Source organism: Jaculus jaculus, chromosome 7 (assembly GCF_020740685.1).
Source record: "Jaculus jaculus isolate mJacJac1 chromosome 7, mJacJac1.mat.Y.cur, whole genome shotgun sequence".
Classification (NCBI taxonomy): Eukaryota; Metazoa; Chordata; class Mammalia; order Rodentia; family Dipodidae; genus Jaculus; species Jaculus jaculus.
Genome location: NC_059108.1, coordinates 105,426,033 through 105,447,362, shown reverse-complemented (window position 1 = coordinate 105,447,362; position 21,330 = coordinate 105,426,033). Strand labels below are relative to the sequence as shown.

Genomic DNA, 21,330 nt, shown 5'->3' with positions numbered 1-21,330 from the left:
GTGTTGAGTTCATTCAAGTTCAGGATGTTAGCCAGAAGAACTGTGGTGTGCTCCCACTTTTCACAAACCTCAGCATGTGTCAGTCACTCCTAAAACAGTACACATGGTTAAAAACAAGCACAACCTCGAATCCCACAGCAAGAGTGGGAAGAGTCCTAGCTGTAAAAGCAATGCTTTGGGGAGCAGTTTCAAGTGTGAGGGAAGCTATTTAAGGATAAGAATTTGCTGAGGGGAAAACGCACCCATGTCATCTAATCCCACACAGGTGACAATGGCATGGCAGATAGCACCTCCCCCAGAATTGCCATTTTAGCAGCTTCTCTCAGGATGACCTATCCATTTGAGAACTGTTACCTCTTTTCCAAAAATGTTGTGCTAACTGCTAAGGCCCTCCCACAGTTATTTTCTAGAAGCAATACATAAGAACACTGATGGTGCTGGCTGTGTTTCCCCTGTGAACACAAGGGGGCTGGATTAAAAAGGGATGTGCACACCAGCAGAGCAGAGAGAAATGTGGGGCAGTGTCACTAATATTCACAGCCAAACCTATACAAAACCTCTCCCTCTCCATTCTGTATTGTGGAAGTCCTACTAAAATCAGTTACATAGCAACATGCGCACTTCTGCCTGACCTTTCCTACTGCAAGAAGGTGTCATTTATTTTTTAGGTTTTTTTTAATGTTCATGAGATCCTGATGTCTCATTTAATAAGTTACAGGATTTGGAACGGCAGTCCTTGGTACTACAGACACAGAATCGGGGGTCATTTTCTAAATGAAATTAATGGAACAAATTCTCTACCAACAAAGAAACTGTACTGTAGAAATTCATTTCCTCCATGAATTTTCTATTATGTGCAAATATAAGGTATGTATCTGAATACAAATCAATCCCTATCATCATGTAGATATCAGCATTCTCTGTTATAGCACAGAAATGATTTTCTCATGATGAAATAAAGTTTGCACACATACTTTCTCCATAACTTTGGTTTGTTCTATTTGTTTCTCCCTCATTCTAATTCAGCCACATAGTGACACAAGATTTAGAAAGAAAGGGAAAATACAGTGGATAGTGGTTTTTCAAGAGACTTGATCAACCTGTTCCAGTAGAGACACCTATAGCATTAAGTAATTATATCCTTCTGTTTTATAAATGAGTAATAAAATGCTATAGTAGATAGATAATAAATTCATCTCAGTTATATTTTATTCATGTTATTTCCTAAAATTTCTGGAAAGTTTAGACATTTTCTTTGCTGGTATTAGGGCAGTGGGTAATTCATTTTGGTATTGTAATATTGGGGATCTTTGATGTTCTTCTAAGCAAGAATCAGCCCCTTCCCAAAGTGCTTTCTGGATAGACCACATGAACCATTGCAGTGTATCATCTCAGCTAAATTCTACTACCTAGGATTGAACTACAACTAGCAGATAGATTGTTCTAAAAATAAATGCTTTCTATTGTCATAGAAGTGCTGTTCTGATCATTTCACTCCTAATAGGTATCTGAAATAAGTTACAAGATATTTTATGGGAAAGAAAAAACGTGATCTAAAGAGAAGGGAAGACTTCACAGAGAAGAGGTCAGGGAAGGAGTAAAATGTAGAAAGAATCATTGTATGCAAGGAAAAACTTCAAAAACTCCGTATTCCTTGAATCTACACCCACATGAACACAAAAGTTGCAGCTGAGCTCCACAACTATGCCAGGAAGCCGGCTGAGCCCAGCATTGCAGAGATGCACAGAGTACAGTGTCTGTTCTAGATTCTAGGGGCTTCACTGCTCCTCCCTGAACTTCCTGGCAACTTGTGCAGTCACCTAAAAGCTATGGTGCCTCTCACCACCTAGAAGAAAGCTTCCCACTGTACAGTGCAGACCAACATCTTGCAACCATGATCAGTGACCTCTGAGAAGTAGGAAAAAACCCCACAAAGTCTAGCTTATTTGTTAATGTATTAGTTATACATTGTTATATTTGTTAATGTATTTCCAAATTCTACGGAGCTCATGGCCTTTCCCTAAGACCACAGCAACACATTGGAGAAGACTCAGATGTGGTGGTGCATGCCTATAATCCCGGAACTTGGGAAGGCTAGGCAGGAGGATCAGGAATTCAAGCTCATCTTCAGCTACTCAGCAAGTTTGAGGCCAGCCTTGACTATATGAGATCCTGTCTCAAAAAAATAAGAAAAAAAAAAAAGAAAATTTTAAAAAATAGAAAATAGGCAAGAAATCATTATAAATTGAAGTTGTTCACACCATAGAGCAAGGAAGATAATCAGAGAAACTGAGAAAAGACATGCCCCCACCAAATCAAGAGAGCTTACTGTGGCAAATGTTCTGACTAAGTAAGTCAGAGCACATGCTAGGAGGATTCTCATCTCGAACGTTAAAATAAATTCTCAGCCGGGCATGGTGGCACACACCTTTAATCCCAGCACTCGGGTGGCAGAGGTAGGAGGATTGCCATGAGTTCAAGGCCATCCTGAGACTCCATAGTGATTTCCAGGTCAGCCTGAGCCAGAGTGAGACCCTACCTCAAAAAACAAAATAAATAAATAAATAAATAAATTCTCTAGAGCCCTCAGTAGAGTGACATTGAGTAATTTTGGAAGACTTTGTGGAATTACCATGAAATAAGCAAAAACACAAACTATCACAATTAACATTTCATCATGTTGTGTTGAGCTGCTGCTAACTTTCTTCATTGTCCATCAAAACCTTCCATGAAGAATGACAGCAACATGAGAGTGAAAAAATATTTTTAGGATAGCAGCAGAATCATATAAAAACTGTCCATTCCATATGTTATGATCAGATCCTATAGGTAAAAAATAAACCTGCCCACCTCAGGGCAGTTAAGTAGACTATAGACAACACTACCCCTCTGTGCCTGTTACCAGCACCTGATCCCCTTCCCTGCCCTACTGCTGTACCAGTCAATGACTCACCCATGTCTTAGTCTCTTATACCTGCAAGACAACACACAAACATCATGGCTTACATCAACACGTTTCTTTATGACTTTAGAATTCCAGAACTTAGAATCCTATTAGGCTGAAAGTGAGGTGAGGAGGACCATTTGCTTGCAGACATTCCAGGATTTTTTTTTTTTTTTTTTTTTTTTTTGCCATTTTCAGTTTCTTAGCAATCATCTGCCTCTCTTGGTTCCTGACCCTTGCCTCTATCCTGAGATCCAGCAGCATTGCATCTTCCTGTGTCTTCTTGGCTCTGTCCTTCTGCTTTCTCTATGGGAGGATCCTTGTGATCACCGTGGTCCTACCTGGGTCACTCAGGCTTACTCTCTGGATCTCAAAAGCCATAATGGAAGCACATCAGCAAAGTGTCTATCACACTGAAAGGGAATGAGCTCAGAAGTTTCTGGGAGCCTGGATGTGGACATTTTTGGATGGGCCATTATTCTAACACACCACAAAGGGACAGTGTAATTTTCCTACTCCACAGGGAGAAACTGCACTCCTGAGAGGTTAAAGTAAGATGAGAGACCCAGTTCTTTCAGCTTCTGGACACAGTGTAATGCATTTTTGGTGTTGATGTTAGAAAGCTATTCTCTGCATTTAGCCAAAGGGAAGAAAGGGGAAACCGTCCTAATTTGACTTGTGTCTAAAATCATCTTATCACAGTAAAGCTTCAAATTCATGTAGTTGCCTTGCCCTCTCAGCCAGAAGTAAGACTTGAATGCCTTAAAAATGTCATCTTGGACTTCCATTTAAAAAAAAAAAAAAAAAAGCTACTTGAAGGAGGTATGGAAACACCTGTCATTTCCAGCATATTATCCAAGCCCCTGTAGCCCTGAGTCTCTGTATTTCCCCTAGCTCCCTCCGTCCTAAGCAAGCCACTCACCTAAATAGGCCTCTTTCTCCCAGTGGATACTCCCATGGATACTCTTGGCTACAGTGAGGGTCCCTCCCTGCCAAGAAGAGGGACTGTCAGAGGCATATAACTGTGATCCTTGAAATCTACTAGAGATGAAATCTGGGGCTCAGAACTGTGCTTGGCCCAAACTACCACAGAGCTATTTATTCATAGATGTTTCCTGGCCCTCCAGGTCTCAAGTACAGGTTCCAGGTCCCAAGCAAATAAATCCTCCAGCTCATCCTTAGTTAAATGTCCACAGTAGCCACCTTGCCCACATCTAATCTGATTATACACAGCCTCGCACTGCCTCTTCCATTTGGTGACATAGACAGAATACAGACTTCTACCTCCATTCATCCAAATGCTAAATGGCCTCAGTTACACCTATTCAGAATCTTTGAAGATTTGATTTTATAAATGACCCTGGGTCAGCCAGCCACTCCCCTGTAATAGAAGCTGTAGCCTTATGAGGGAAAACAACCTCTTGGAAGAACAGCAGCAGAGAATACCCTCACCCACCCAACCCCTATAGCTAGAATACCACAGGCAGCAGAGGAGGAGGATTTATTTGCATTTTAATTCCTAAGCACCACTGTCCAGGGACCAATCCTATTTAGAGCAGAAAAGATTCATCTTCAATACAGTACAGTGTGGTTGATACGAAGTTATCTCCTTAGTTACTCCTAATACCATTAGCATGTACCCATGGCCCCTATCATGTACCCATGTCCCATGACATGAACTTTGCCTTTTATATATTTCTGAGACAAAAAAAGAGCAACAGTAGCCTTGTCACTCCCAAATCGTATGCACCAGGAATTGATCGTGCCTAAGTCTACCTGCCATCCCATCACATCTGGGAAGTGGTTTGTGTGGGTCCCTTAGCTTTTGGGGGGATTCAGTGTTCTCATCTGTAAAACTCTGGACTTAAAGCAAAAAACTTCCAAGTTCTTGACAGTTAGTATCTCTGTGGTGTCTTATTCCAGTATTTCAGAAGATGTTATGAAGAGACATCACATACTACCTGCTTCCTCCAAGGGCCTTGGTGGGTCAAAATTCATACCTATAATGCTGAAAATTCAACACACACCAAAAAAGCATTTGGTAAAGGGTCATATAAGGAAAGGTACACGATCCACCAAAGATGTTTTTCTATGCTTCTACCTTGTTTTTCCTGGCCCACCCAGACCATCTGGGCCTCTCCAAAAATAATTAGAACACGCATTTCCAAGACAAAATCTTCAAGGGAATCATAATTGGTCAAAGTTGAATAAATTTTATAGTAGAAAGTGAAACACATACTGATAAGTTTCACAGCCCAGAATGGAGAAGAAATAGTCTTTTCATTTTGACCATATACATGATATCCCAAGAAATTTCCTAAAATGTTCCATAGGACTGAACTGGACCCAGATCCCTATTTTGGGGTCTAGGGAACATGCTTTGCAGCTGGCACTGTGAGGAGCAGGCAGTCCTTTGGAAGCATGTGTATCTAATTAAAATGCAGATTTTCAGTTCTTCAGATGATAGTTGCTTATAAATAATGCCATGGTGTTCTAAAGTGGAATGGAGGACTTGGTGAGGAGGTATGCAGCCATCTTAGGGGTGGCAAGAGCTGTATCATCCTTGTAAAAAGAGGTTTCAAAACCTGTTTGTTTCTTACTTCTCAGCTGCAATTAGTGGCACACTTAAGACAGTTTAAAATACCACTTTTTGTCATAAATTATGTACCAGTTGGACATAATTGTGACTTTGGTTGCTTATTAGATCATTTAAGAAAACAGCCTCCTTCTTCATTCACTGCTTTCTCTCTTTTAAAAAAAAAAATCTTCACAACAAAAGCAAATTCTTGTTTGGCTGTTTTGTAATGAACTGGAATGCATCTGTAACACTGCCTATGCATCTCTTGATGACACGGCCTGCTCTGCTGTATTCAGAAATACAGCCATCTTGTTGGACAAGGGCCCAATGGCTGCTCAGTCAGGAGGCTGTTCACTGCCTGAGAGGAAGACAGCCAGGATTTGCACCAGAACACAGAGGAAGCTGGACCGGCACACACTGTCATAAGAAACTCCTGGCAGTTTGCTTTTCCTCTTTGAATCCCTAAAATAACATCTGAAAGATTGTAATTTGCATTTCCAAATTAGTCAAACAACCCTCTAAATACTTAGTGCTTTAGTATTTCAAATATTTAGAAGTCTTAAGTGTTCTGTTCTTGTTGGAGTTGGTCAAAATGCCACCTCTAAAAGCATAACAGCTTATCAATAATAAAAGACAGAGATTTTTCTCTGGACTATTCATTTTTTTATGATCAGCTCTTCTGCCAGCTTCATGCTTCCCAGCTGCCCAATTCTAAAACAGTATATAAAACATGATATATGTTCAATAAATGTCACATGATGAACAAATAAAAGAAATACATAGTGATCCAAACACACTACCTACACCATCTAAGTAGCCTTTTTTTTTCCCCTCCTAAACCAAAAGAAATCAGTAAAATCATAGCAGATCTTTGCTTTGATAAATCTTGCCTGCTTCCTTCAAGCAAAGATCTCTGCCATTAGCTAGACCCCTACTCCAGGATCCGTCCACCCCTGGATAGGGAGGGGAATAAATCCAGGAAGGAGTGAGAGCAAACTAATAATTATTGACATTGACAGAGTGAATGGACTAATTTGCATTATCACGAATACAATTCCCACTCTAGAGTTAGCAATATGTGTGGAATCTCCAACATACTGTTTTTCATCACTGTTTGCCACTAAATTGTTTTCACTCAGCAAAGATCACCCAGGCAGGACCAGTGCAAGTGACAAACATGATAAGGTGCTACTGACATCTAAGGAGCTCTCTGCCTTTCTCAAGTGACCTGTACATAGACAGTAGCCGTCATCATCTCCATGGATGTTGGCTTATGAAACGAAACATAGCTTCCTATCATGTTTGATGAAAAATGAGAACATTGTTCCTCTATGTCTTGACTAATAGAATATTAATGACTAAGAAATATTCTCTGTATCTCAAAATTTGCATTTAAGGGGTTTTAAGCAACTGGGATGGACCTCATTTCTGCATCCACAGGGATAACACAGAACACACACAGGGTAGTGGTATTTATGTTTTATGTGTGAGCTAAACATGATTTAGCTGAAATAGGGAATAGCAGTACTGTTCTCAACATTGTCACATTGTTTGCTTCCTGTCTTTGAAACATGTCCAGAGAGGCATGGCAAGAATATAAAGGATTAAAAAAAATCCATGCATAGGAAAGTGGTTGAAAATATTTATTTAACCCAGAATTGGAAGAGGATTAATGACTGACCTCAAATGCTTGCATGACTAGTGATCTGTTCCATGTGGCTCTAGATAGTATCACTACTTGGTAAGTAGAGCCCTCCCAAAGGGGTACATCCTCTCACAGAAGCAACAAGTCCAAACTAGAAGAGCTGGCTGGAGGTGATGGGTTGGTCCACCAAGGGGGCCTCGAGAGAACTTTGATGGTTTCTCCTAAGATGTTTCTAGGTCTCTTACCACTAAAACTCCTATGGGTTAAGATCCTAAGAAGTGTCCTAAAAGACTTGTAGGTAACTGATAAAACACAAATGCCCTTGAAGGGGAGAAAGGGAGAATCACCTGCCAATCTTACTGGAATTCTCTCTCCTCTAATTTATTTGGCAAGTTCTCATAGCAAGGTAGGTTTGTTTTGTTTTGCCTTGTTGGAAAAAAAAAGACGGAGTAAGAGTGCAGGTAGTCAGAGTGGAAGGCCGCACGGGAGAGATGGAATGATTGGATAACCTGAATGTTGAATCTTTGCCTGGGTAGCTGAGTAGAAAGTATAAGCCAAGAGAAAGAAACAAGAAAATTTTGAGTTATCAGTAAGCAGTTGATCCACATCAGCGAACAGGGGGAAAGTCATCCATTTTAGTGCCAGGTTATTAATCCCAAGAATAGCCATAGCTATGCATAGCTCCTCAAAGTGGGACTGTCACAAGTTCTTCCTGGTGCTGAGAATAGAAAAGGTGAGTGTGACTCATGAATGGATTGGATATGGGTTCAGTATACAGCTCATGGGCTATTAGACGATTGCTTGGGGACCCAAATCATCTTGTCACATATGTCCTTTCCCTTGAGTTTTACAGCAGCAATTACTTTCAATATAACGAATTGATTGCCATATCTGTTAAAAAATAATTTTTTGAGAAAATTCTCATGAATTAAAAAAAAAAAACACTTTTACTTCCACAGACACAGTGGAAAATGTCTTCTCTTGCTAAAAGAAGCCCATGTCTGCTGGTGGCACTGTGTCATTACATTTCAAATCTCTCTCTTAAAGTAAGAGGCTAGCTTCCTCTTAAACTGAGTGTAGCATAAGTATTTTAAAAAATTTTTATCTGAACAAAGTAATACCAGTCATACATGCCAACTCACCCAATCTGCATGAAGTTTAAATAGAAATTTTTTACTACATGGTTATTATTGTTATGGTAAATATTAAAGCCTTAATGTCATAAATAAAAAATCCTTTGAGATCTGGTTCATGCATGCAAAAAAATAAATCGGCCCTCAAGGATAAGTCTAAAATCTATAAACTTAGGTATGAGTTCACAAATGGAAATGAGGAGGCTTCTTTATGATGCTAAAACAAAGGTTTGCTGGAACCCTTATTATGAGCTGTTCAAATAGGATTAAGCTCTGTGTACACACACTCTGCTTCTTTTCTAACATATACAAAGTAGAATTTTGAGGGGAGGTGAATATGCTAACAAACACGAGGCAGAAAATATTCCTAGTAACAGCCAATGGCCACCAAAGCAAAATTACTTTTTCCAGTGAGAAAAGGGTTTCTTGATCTGGTTTTGGATAGGAAATATTACTCTCATGCCATCTGCAGTTCCTACATTTTTGCTAATACACTGAGATTTACGAAGACTCCAACTGGGGACATGGGCATTTCTAATCACATCACACCGTTGCACAGAACCAGCTATTGCTTGACAAAGAAAAAAAAAAAAGTGACCAGTTGTTAACTCTGATAATGATAATGCCAGGCCTATCTGAAAAGAAGCTGACACTTTACACCTGTTTATTATTAGGGAATTCAAAATAGTTCAATGATATCCACAGAACATGAGTATTGTTCAGAAACAAAGATAGGGCTGATTTCCTGATTCCTTGCCTAGTCCTTTCTAGCTATCCCCTGGCAATATATATCTCCTCCCTACTCAAAGATCAAGTCTTGAGTATATGCATTAAAAACTATCTCATCCTCCTACAAATAGAAAAAGTGTGTTATTCTCAAAGAAAGAGAAATATGGGAAATAAGAGAAATATGTTTGAAAACAGAATGATCATGTCCTAAATAGAAGTCTGGTAAGAGACTGTTGTTTGATGCATAGTAATTTCAGGAGTAGCTGAAGCTGTAAAGCATTAATTTGCCTCTTTGTCATCAATAAATAAAAGTTTCCAGTAAACTTGAAATTTTTCATTTCATTAAAATGAAACCTTCCAAACTATTTCTTCTATCAATAAAAGTGGGAGGGCATGAAAATGATTGCCTATAATGTTGAAGGTGTCCTCTAATCTGGGGTCCTGACTCATTGAGAATTCCTTGCCAGTCTCCAGATACCTCGGTTTTGTTGGTGCCTGTGGGTGGCACCCACGGGGCCCATGAAACTTTCTATGAATGCTTGGGTAGGAGATCTTGGGGAACCGGGCCGGGCAGCCAGCAGATGTCTGATCTGTAGTTTGCGTTGATCTTACATTTAGACACAGACTCAGAAGAACAGACCCTCCCTTTTCCAGTGCCTTCGGAAAGATTGCCGCTCCGTAGAATGAGTCCTTTCTCCTCCACCCTTAATCTACAACCCAGCTTCCCGGGGAGATCCTACTTTGATTTCCGATCCTCACCCCACCAGCTGAGCTTGCATTCTTCCTTGCAGTCTCTCAATGCACCCGGTGAGCTGAGCTGTCAGACCTTTCTCTTCATCTCTGTGCCTCAGAGGTGTCTCTGAAACGCCTGTGTTGTTCTGCCATCCATGTGTGTGGTGGCGGGGTGGGCGGGGGGAGGAGGTGAGCTGATCTGTGTCTGTGGCCTGCTTCCAGTGTGGGGAGCATCTGGCTGGGGGAGCTTTGTGCTGTTCTTGTTTGTATGGTGTGGGGACCCACCAGGAGCAGTGGTCCATGTGCGATGGCATTGGAAAGTGATGAGTGAAGTTGTTCTTTTTGCACCAGTGGGTACCACATGGGAACCTCTCTCTGTCATCACATGCAGTGGCATAGCGCTGGTGGCACAGGCGCTGGCTGAGTAGAGGCCAGGTGGTAGTTTGGAGGTTTGCAACCCTCTGTATCCAGGAAACCAGCTGCATCTGGGGGACTGGATCAGCGCATCCAGCCTGGAGTGGTCTGATTAAACATAGACTCAAGAGATCTGTATTGAAAAAAAAAAAAAAACCCAAAGTGAAAGCATGCCAACAGCAGAATGCATCCTACAGAGCAGGTGAACCAGAGAGCAGAAAGCAAGGCATTCTCTGCAAAGGCCTGCAGTGTGTACTGGTAGGACTGCAGGCTCGCCACCCATCACTTTCCTAGCAAGGAGCAGGGGCTTAGAAACCCGTTGCTCCCAATGCCCGAGCCCCACTATCCTGTGAACACTAGGGCAGCCTCGGACGTCAGCCGCGGCCAAGCTGCTTGTGGCAGGGCTTGTTGCTGAGTTCGAGGAAGCCAGGCCCCACTCTTCGCAGGAAGCTCTGTCTAGCAAATGGAGGCTTAAGGTCTCCACAATGCAGACCTACTTGATCTCTTCAGGACTATCTTGTAATCATGGGCACATACGATGCACGTCTCACATTTCCTGAGGTTTCTTTTGGTTTTTCTTTTATTCCTTTGGCTCATCCCACATCCCGGAATGAAGAAGGCCACAGCATGACAGTGCAAAAAGGATGCAGGGACTTCAGGCTCTCTTGAAAATGACATTTCCTTTGTGTTTTTCTGTTTCTTTTTTTCCTGTTTTTTTTTTTTTTTCTTTTCTGTGCACTATTGGCTTTCCCACTTGCTTTGTTATGGGATCTCTGCCTGTGTCTAATGTACTGAAATATTGTTACAGTCTCTGTAATGTATATTGTCTTAAGAATAAAGTTAAATGTGAGGTTGGGGCTATTGGTGGGTATATTTAATAGTATTGTTCCAGCTGTATCAGTGGATCTTAAATGTATGATGTGGTGTTTTTAAAATAGCATAAAAACGTTTCAGAATACTTGTTTCAAAAAAAAAGATTTGCACAAGGCATGATTCATTTAAAAAAAATTTAAAGCCCAATTCAGATCCTACATATCTATTTACAATGCTGATATGAAATTCAGTTTTAAAATTCTGGGTGTTGCACACTCACTCTGCTCTAGTCCATAAGTAGGAATTGAAGTGGCAGTTGGCAGAAGCTGAAGAAAGTCAGCTGTGAGTTGGGAGAAAATGATACTTTTTTGTGTGAATTTAGAATTGGAGTGAGCTAACCAGTAGTAAGACTATAATATTTTGATCTTGGTTTTAACCCAGTCCCTTTTTAATAGTAAAATGCTTTTATTAACTCTCATAAAATCCTTTCAAGCTAGTACATTCTCCTCCCAGTCCACTTTAGAAGTGAGCATCTAAGAAAGAAACTTACTAACCTATAAAAAATAAATTTTCACATGATTCTATATCTCCTAGTACTCATCAAAACCACATTTTTCCAGACCAGTGCCCACAACCCTGGAAACTGCAGGATGTGACCCTTAAACACCTTAAGAGCTGGTCAGCTTCTTCCATGTCGATGCAGCTCCTCATGGAAGGAGCATCTAACCCGCAGAAGGGAGAGTCAAAAAAAATTCCACAACTGATTTCGAGACAGCTCCGAGCCCACGCCTGCCCTTCTCCTCCCAGGCGAGAAGGATTGATGTAGCAAAACACACTAAGAAGGGATAATTGTTTGAACATTCAATTCATGTCATTATTCATCATTAGCCAAGGTATTTATTAAGGAGTAGATTGCATTACACAATTAGTTAGATAGATACCATTTAACTTGGACTTGTCATAGCAAAAGACATGTTGCCAATAGCCAGAGCTAGAAATGCATAGACAAGTGACATAGCACAGAATTCTATCACTTTTCACTTGGGAAAATTTTTCTCATTTTAAAAATAGTCAGCCTTCCTAGTTTGCAAACTTAAGTGGACAAAAATGAACTAAGAAAATGAAGAAAATTTATGCAGTCTATTTAAAAGCAACTGGAGGGTAATTTTTTTTTCAAAAAAATTGTGTAAAAGGATACATTTTTCATTTGAAAGGAACATGGGATCAATTTTGACTCAGCAAATTGAAAAACCTAAGAAGGGCTTCTCTTTTATTTTTTCATGAATCAGGCCTCTGGTGACTATTCAGTTGGTGCTTTCTTAATGAGTACAAACTATTTTTTTATCAACCTAGTTGTCATTTCATAGCCTTGATGTGTAGTATCTTTTTATAGGATGCAATTTTGAGACACAGTCTGCATCTTACTCTCAATTAGGCAAGTATACCTATGTAATTGTTACCTTTTACCTGTGACTGCTATGCTCAATTTCCTTTGCAAAATAAATGGTGGCAGCTTATTTTATGTCAATAAAATTGTCTCATTGTCATTCTAACTCCATTATAACAGTTTTTCAAATTCTTAGAATTTGTCTTTTTTTTAATGTTAAGCCTCAAATTTTATCTTTTCCCTGGGTTCTCTTGCATCCATGCAAAATGTTCTTTATGAACCTTAAATGTAGGTACAGGTCCAAGTCAGACCAGCTGTTGTCATATATGTAATGTTCTCAGTGGAGCCCCTTTTTGGTGTTAGTTTATCAAGAGACACATTTTCTTATCAATGTCAATTTTGCTTCCTATTTCTCTCCCCCATGCCTTTCATTGGAATTGACAACAGTTGACATTAAAAAGCTGTTGGCAGGTATGGAATAACCTTGTTCTCTTACACATAGCAGAGACAGATGAAGTGCATGTCAGGTGGCCCACAGGCTCAGGAAATCAGTATTTTTCCCTCTCTAGACTGTCATTTGTAGGCAGCACTGAGAACCTGCGGCATAACATTGTATCCATCTGTACCTAACATTCAAACAAGCTACTGCTCCAATAAAGTAAACTACATATTAGTTTTAGGAGTAATGCATATTCATAAATTATGAAGGGAGCAACCCGTCCTGCATCCAAGTCACAATCATACATGAAAATGAATCCATGTTGCTTGTGGCCTCACGGCTTGTGAGCAGGTACAAGAGCTGAGGAGACTGTCAAAAGGACTACCTGAGCAGTATTTCCTGACTTCACTCAGTGTGCTTCATCCCTCCTTCATCCAGGACTCTAGCTCTAGCCTCCCTGCCTCAGGGTTACACAGGCATCCTAGCACATTCCCTCACCCTTTATGTCTCTGGTGAACTATTCTGCCAGTCACCAGGTGAAGGGACTTGCACCTTCCAAACTTGATGCCACTTCACTCCCGGATCAGCTGGCTGGGAGTGCAGTCTGAGCCAGGTAACCTTTGCTGAATCGGTCGTGTGTCCTCCGTCTGTTTCTGGCGCAGAGTACCAGCTCCCAGGGTGCATCTTCATCTGCACACTTGTGGTGACTCCAGCCCCAGACACCTCCTTCCTGCATGACAGCATGAGAATGTGGAGCTACACTCCACGCCTCCCAGAAATGCGTCACAGTGTTGGACTTGTTGGGGCCATCTTGCTTATAACTATTCCATTCCCTTCTGTTCTTAGTGGCCTGGTTTGCTTTCGACCCTGGCTCGGCGCATTCGGATATCATCTTCTCCAATGACAACCTAACAGTGACTTGCAGTAGCTACGACGACCGGGTGGTGCTGGGGAAGACTGGTTTCTCCAAGGGCGTGCACTACTGGGAGCTAACCATCGATCGCTATGACAACCACCCAGATCCTGCCTTTGGCGTGGCCCGCATCGATGTGATGAAGGATGTGATGTTAGGAAAGGACGACAAAGCTTGGGCAATGTATGTGGACAATAACCGGAGCTGGTTCATGCACAACAACTCGCACACTAACAGGTACCCCACAGCCCCGCACCAGGCCTCCTTCTTCAGGTTGGCCTTTGGTCGTGAAGGAGAACCTTAGTTCACAGATGTCCTACATAGACACTGTTAAGGAAGTGGAGCAGCTGGTACTCATGGAGTGATAACAGGAGACTCCGTACAACGTCATCTCAGCTCAGTCCACTCTGCTGCTTTACTTTGTGCAGTGAGGAGACGTGAGCCCCTCCTTGGCCCTTCAGTGGTAGGTCTAGTCCAGGCCCACCAGTGAGAATCCCCAGGCACATCCAGTTCAGGAAAACAACTCAGGATTCAAAAACTCAGACCTAGAACTTATCAGAAAAGAGCTTTTGGGCAACATACTTGATTTTTATGAACCTTAGTTTGTCAGTCCTCTAAGTAGGATAATTTTTTTTTTCCAAGCAAGAGTGCTTTCAAGACTAAATGAGATATGGGAAGATGGCTTACATCGCAGACACCTGAAAATGGAAGCCACTCTTATTATTGTTTTTATCCACACTGTTTCTCAGAATGCAAGCCATTCATTAAACTAAATGTATTCATGCCGATTTGGATAGCTTTAAACTAGAAGAACTCTCCTAGTATTATATGAATTCAGGGCACCTGGTTTCCTGAAGAAAGAGAGTGTAGTTATCTACATAATTTCCTTTATCACCAAAATATATATAATTCTAATTTAATATGTCCTATAATTTTTCCTTGGATTTCCTTTCCAAATGTTTGTGTTCTCACCAAATGTATTTTGCTCCAGTTTCCTAGCACAAAGTATCTTTTGTGGACACTGGTCTGTATTATTCTCAAATGTTCTATAGGATGCATTGGTGTTTAAAGAAAAACTCAATTATTTCAGGAATACCAAAGGGAAAGCAGGTCAGACAATGATAGAATCACCAGACTTCACTATCTCAGCTTTTCCTATAAGCTTACCACTGACTTTCTATATGTCTGCATTTGGGTGTGTCTTACTTGAGCACACACACCATTTCCTCATGCTATCTGGATACAGAGTCCACAGTGATTCACACTTGGGGGGATTCTGTCACCAGATCCCTGATACCATCAGCCAAATAGTGTTTTAACATCCTTATCTTGGGGCATGAGAGTGGCTAAAGCCCAACCTTCACACTGTGCAGAGAAACACACTCTTGCAGCTGAACACATCTGCTTGCATGCTAACTGCATGTCCTTTGTGCTGTGCTTGCTAAGCCTGTGGATAACAAGATGCAATTTGTAAGCCTGTCTCTTCTCAGCTGTGTACAGTCTGCATTCCGCATGCCAGGGGAAATGGATGATGATTATGTATTTCCGTGCTCTGCTGAGATGACGTTCAAGAAGAAGTTTTGCTAGCTCTCAAAAAAAGGAGGGAAGTCAAATCTCATCACCCCTGCTTAATGGCATTTTATGAAGCCATCTATTGATTCATAAGGCACAAGTCTTTGTAAAGAAACATTTGTACTCAGGTTCCTTGAAGTCACTGCATTCCCAGTAGTATAATTATCTCACAGGGAAGAATTTCCCTCAATGTTGTCATTTGACAGAGAGCCTCTAACTTCTTAATTCAAATTCAACATGCCAAAAAGAAAAAAAAATTACCATCTTTATAGAATGTTTTACTACGTAATGAGAAGCAGAAGGCTCCAAATTCAATTTCTCCTGCATAGGCTTCAGTTTCAACCTAAGTGCTTCTTTATTTTGACTTTCAAATCAAGCCATTTTATATTAAATGAGGTGTAATTGAAACCATTTATACAAAGTATGCAATATAGCTAGAGTCAGAGCTCTGGTAGCTAAAAGGCTAATTCTGCCCAGTCTTTAGTATTTGGTTTTCAACCGTTGCCACTAAATGGCACTGATCCCATTTGAACAATGCACTCTCAGCAAGGCAAAGTATTGGCATGAGGGCTGGGTGTCATCCCCAGACGAACAGGAATTGATGGGAGGCAACAAATTGTAATGAATTTTAAATAACAAGCACAGATATGCATACAGTACATTATTAATATTTAGTATATCTGTGGCTTAATTTTTTATGTGAAGGAGGGTGCTTCAAGCAAAAATATTTTAAAAGACTAAGGGAGGGGCAAACATTTTAAACAGTTTGCAAAAGACTAGTTTCGCTGGGCCTGGTGGCCTATACTCCCATCCTTTGGGGAGGCTGGGACAGGAAGAATGCAAGTTTAAGGCCTGCCTGGGCAACTTCATGAGATCCTATCTCAAAATAAACAGTAAAAATAAGGATTGTGGGTGTAGCCCAGTGTGAGAGTACTTGCCTGGCATACACAGGTCCTGCGTTTAATCTCCAGTACCAAAACCAAACCACCACGGGGGGAAAATGAATAAGATTTTACAATGGTAACAAGCAGGCAAAGCTTTATTTTCTTTCTTTTTCCACAGAACTGAGGGAGGGATCACAAAAGGGGCCACCATTGGGGTCCTCCTCGACTTACATAGAAAGACCCTGACATTCTTTATCAACAATGAACAGCAAGGTCCTATAGCGTTTGAGAACGTGGAGGGCTTGTTCTTCCCTGCTGTCAGTCTGAACAGGAATGTGCAGGTAAGTAAGAGGCCCTTGGGGTAAGAACTTTCTTGGGCTGCAATTTTGAAGGCTGTCAGGTGGGCAGTTAAGTCTCCCCCAACGCCATGTGCCCAGAGGGAAGCCGGCAGCGCAAGGCCCAGAGCAAGACTGAAGGAGAGCAGAGAAAGGGATCAGCATGGAAGACTGAGGAGTCCACACAACAGAAGGCCCTTCCCTGTACTTGCCCCAGGCTAGTTATCAGTCCACAGGAAACTGAAGTGTGTATACCAATTCTAGTCATGGCATGCTCTGCTTGCATCTTTAAATAGAGATGACAGCCTTTACCAAGGGCTAGAGAGATGGGTTAGCAGTTAAGGCACTTGCCTACAAAGCCTAAGGACCCAGGTTTGACTCCCCAGAACCCACGTAAACCAGAAGCACAAGGTGATGGATGCTCACAATGTGGCACACACGACTGGAGTTCGATCGCAGTGGCTGTAGGCTCTGGCGCACCAATTCTGTCTCCCTGTCTCTCTCTCCCTCTCTCTCTTGCTTTCACTCACTCACTTAAAAAGTTTTTTTTTAAAGCCTTTAGAAATGGTCACGAAAGCCAGCCATAACACACACAGCCTCTACAAGCACCTGAGAGGAGCCGGGACTGTAAAATGAAAGAATTTGCACCCTTAGCAGAAAGTGCGTGCCTTGTCAGCCAGTGAGCTGTTTGCTCTGCCAGGGTCTGTGGGAAGGAAGCAACAAGTTAGTTAGAATGTGCTATGGATACAAAAGAGGAGGCTCTTCTCATCCATTCATTCAACATATCCACAGAGTCCATTGCCATGCCAGGCACTAGAAGTATTTGTGATACATTAGTGAGAGAGAAAAACATACAAATCTTGCCCACCCAGAGCTCACACTCTGTTATAGACAATACGCGCAAAGACATTATTGATAAAGTATTTTAGGAGGAGCATTGCATGGGAAACCAAAGATAAGAGAAGGGGGTCAAGAGTGCTTGGGGTGGAGGTGGGGCTGGGGAGACAGCTCAGTGGAGAAAGTGCTTGCTGTGCAAACGTGAGGACCTAGTTCAGGTGTTCCTGCATCAGACCACAACACTCAGGTAAAAGCTGGGCAAGACTGTAGATGCCTGCCGCCCAGCGCTGGGGAGGCTAAGTGGGGAGATCCTTAGAGCTTACTGGCTAGCTAGCCTAGCCAAATTGGTGAGCTCAGGGTTCAGGGAGAGACCCTTTTGTAATAAATAAGGAGAGTGATTAAGGAAGATGCCCAACATCAACCTGTAGCATACACGCACATGCACACATGCGTGCACACACACAGCCACACTCACCTGCCTCCTCACATATACATCACACAAATGCGCATGCCAGAGAGACGGTGTGTGTTGGGGTAAGCAGCCGCACCACGCAATATGAAGGTCAGTGGATGGCTGGCGCTATTGCAGTCAGGTACACCAAGCTTTGAAGAGAGCAGAAGGAAGAAGGAACAGCTCAGGTGAAGTTTCCAAGGCACAAGAGGCCATGGTGGACAGTGGCAGAGCAAGGAGGCAGTGGGCTGGAGAAGTGAGCAGTGGGGAAGAGGATCATAGCCAGGCAAGAGGTTTAGACTGTGCCATGCCACTCACAGCACTTAGGGTCTCACAGTCCTCCAAGCTGGGCCTCCCATTACCAGCCATGAACCCCTTTCAGTATGTCTACTTGAAGATAGGGCTTGAGAAGCAAACCACTGCAGAGGAGGGTTGGCCGACTAGAATCACAGTCTTGAACTTTATTTAGGAACTCACTGTTTCTGTCAACATATGCAGGAAAAGTGGTGTGACCTGGGGACATCTGCTCTTCTCTCTTCCTACAAGTACATAGGGTTTGGGGTAGGTGAGGGAGACGATTCTAATCCTTCAATTTAGCTGAGACATTGGAAGGAGGAAAACCATAGTTACTGTGAAAGTGAATCATAGATTCACAGAATCTACATTTTCAGCCATTTCCTCTCCAAAGAATATCCTACAGCCACGCTTCAGATGTTCTAGCATTGCTAGGTAAAGATTCTGCAGGTGAGGAGGTGGGTACGGGAAAAGAGAAATGGAGGTGCTTGTGAAATGGGTCTAGTCTTGTCCATGTAGCCTTCTATTGAGGTTTGAGGTTGAATAGAAACTGATGGAATAACCTAAGTCCCCTGGAAGTGACCCAAGCAACTCTAGAACAACAGGTCTGTCCACACTGGAATGACTTGTGGACAATGATGGGGGAGGGGTTATCCCTGCTTCTTTGTCCATGGACTTGCCAGTGGTCACTGTGGTGTGACCGACAGGTTTTTCTACTTGCAAATCAGTGCTTTGCCTTCAGTCACACGCAATGCAATCTCCTGGGATCCTTTAAGAGAAACAAATGTCTGAGAACCTTCTTATCCCTAATCTCCCAGATTTGGGGACTCACCATGATGGCCAGGCTCTTATCACAGCTACGGTCCCACCGGGCTGAATGTCTGCTAGGATGTATGGTCAAGGGAAGTGAATGGATCCTTTTTGAATCAGGAACACGTGCACTGCACACTGTGTTCAGGGCAAGGGGTACCTGTGGTGCCTCGCAGAACTCACATTCTTGTCCCCCAGGTCACACTTCACACTGGGCTCCCGGTCCCGGACTTCTACTCCAGCAGAGCATCCATAGCCTAAGGCTGTGCTGTGGAGGCACCAGCTGCCTGGGAGAGTGCCAGACAGAAAGAAGTCCAGCAGTGGTGGTGGCCAGGAGTCAGAGATGGGAGAAGAAGGAGAACAGCTGGTCCTCAGCCATCTTCGCCCCTGTAGCTCGACCCTTTCCCGCCAGCCCCTCCATGCCACCACACCCGAGCACCCTTCCTCGTCCAGCCATCCTACCCCACAAATGACTTAGGCAGCCCACCATGACACTTGGTTTCCATGCCCACACGTTGCTTTTCTTTCACTTAATTTTTTATGTAGGTGAGTTCGTTTTGTTTCCTTCCTGATAGTGTTTTTGGTGATTTACAAAACTGGCACTGCCAAGAGAAATTCTCCTCAGAAATTTTTTCTTAAGCTTTTGTACAAAAAGCTTGTGGGGGGAGGTGGGGAAGAACAGGCTGAATTTGCCATTTGCAGTTGAATTCCTAGAATGTTCGTGCCCTGATACCTCTCCTGCAGTGTTAGCTCCTGGGAAGTGGACAATGTGCATTTGGCACTGAGAAGTCTCACTACCCATCGAAGCACAAATGTGTCAGCTACACGGGTCACAGAAGGGCAGAGCCATTAGAGTAGACTCTACACAGAGACAGACCAGGGACTTGATGGTTTGATTCATTTAGTTAATGCAAATTTCTAAACTAGGAACTACCATGGACCAGGCACTGTTCCAGACACTAGAACACCATGTTCTAGACACTGTGGAAACACCAGGCGAAAGGTGAACAGCCTGTGCCCTCTTGAAACTTAGGCTCTAGTAAGAGAACAAAGCAAAGCTTAAGTAATTTCAAATTATTCTAAGAACCACAAAGGAAACAGTCAAGGATCAAAGAAAGTCATTGGCAAGGTCTTTCAGGTTCCTTAGACGATGTTGAAAACCCATACATTCCAGCTACCACACCAGAAATGTTCCAAGCAAATGCCTTTTCCACTGCACATTTTAACTATGGTTCTTGCTGCCACTCATTACCCAGCCCTTCTTTGGCAGAAATGATGTCAGCATTCTTACTCATTAATGCTGCAGTCATACCAAGCCTTAAAAAATGAATGTTAAAAAAAAAAAAAAAAAGCAACCAGAGGGCACAGGACCCAGTCGCAGTAATGGGAATCCTAAGTTGCAGTCCACAGCATTCACATTCTCAGGACAAACACACTGTCTCCATGTGTGCTATCTGTGCCTGTCACAAAGGAAAAGAAAAACCCATCCATGCAAGGCCAGTCACAGCCTGACTTCCTAAAAAACAGGTTCAAATCAACTTTGTAAAAGCATGAGCTCATATGTTACAAATGAGGACAGAATAATAATGCTTATTATTTCTAAAGAGTGACATTTACCCTTCAGTCTTTTGCTTGACATGAAGTTGTAGAAAATATAGGAACTGCAATAAAGAAAGTTCTGATTAGTTGTCTAAATTTTTTTCCATTGAGCAGGAATTCACTCTGAAAGAGAAAACAATAACAATAGAACAATATAAAGGAAGAGGTGAGATGGGAAAGGTAACAGTGTTTTGGCAAAAAGTAACATGTAAATAGCTAATTCTTCATTCTTGTGTTTCCTTCATTTAGACGATTTGTGTCTGTTATGATGTTTTCTTTTTTCTAGTTAGAACCTAATTTATTGAATGGGTGCTATCCTGTTGATGTTTGTCTTGGGTTTCCATGGCTACAGAGCACTGTTGCAGGACAACACTAGTTTGATATTTGATTTATCCTCCAATGAGACTCGATGGCTGGGCCGCTGTAGACTCATACTTACTCTTGTTCTGTGTTGATTCCATCCTGCTAATTAGGTTTCTAGTGACTTGTAACACATAGTTTACACTGAATTGCAATTAAAGGTAGATATAACTACTGTACTAGAAAAAGTTGTCATTTCTGGTGTGCCAATAAATGATTTTTATGTGAGAAGAAAATGTCTCTGTAGTTCTTTCTTAATTTTTACTCATTTGGAGGGGGAGACCAGTCACCTTGTATCAGGACAATACTTATTTAGCTAAGTATAACCGGAAAGTCCCCAGAATGCTTGAAAGCGCATGTTCCTCAAGCATGTGTCACAATCTCAGGTTTTACTCAGCTCTGAACCCAAACTTGATATGAAGAAAGGGTCCACATGTTGACACTTTGCATTTTGCTTTCAA

At 42.1% G+C, this 21,330-nt stretch overlaps 1 protein-coding gene across 1 annotated transcript in view; it reads left to right on the top strand.

Moving 5' to 3' along the window:
- Trim9 (tripartite motif containing 9) overlaps window positions 1-21,105 on the top strand; it is a 95,905-nt gene extending 74,800 nt beyond the window's left edge. The window contains 6 exon segments of the mRNA XM_045154332.1: window positions 9,648-9,836; window positions 12,382-12,423; window positions 12,823-12,846; window positions 13,661-13,964; window positions 16,362-16,524; window positions 19,109-21,105. Coding sequence (XP_045010267.1) covers window positions 9,648-9,836; window positions 12,382-12,423; window positions 12,823-12,846; window positions 13,661-13,964; window positions 16,362-16,524; window positions 19,109-19,171 — 785 coding nt within the window. The 3' untranslated portion in view covers window positions 19,172-21,105.
- Window positions 21,106-21,330: the final 225 nt, after the last annotated feature.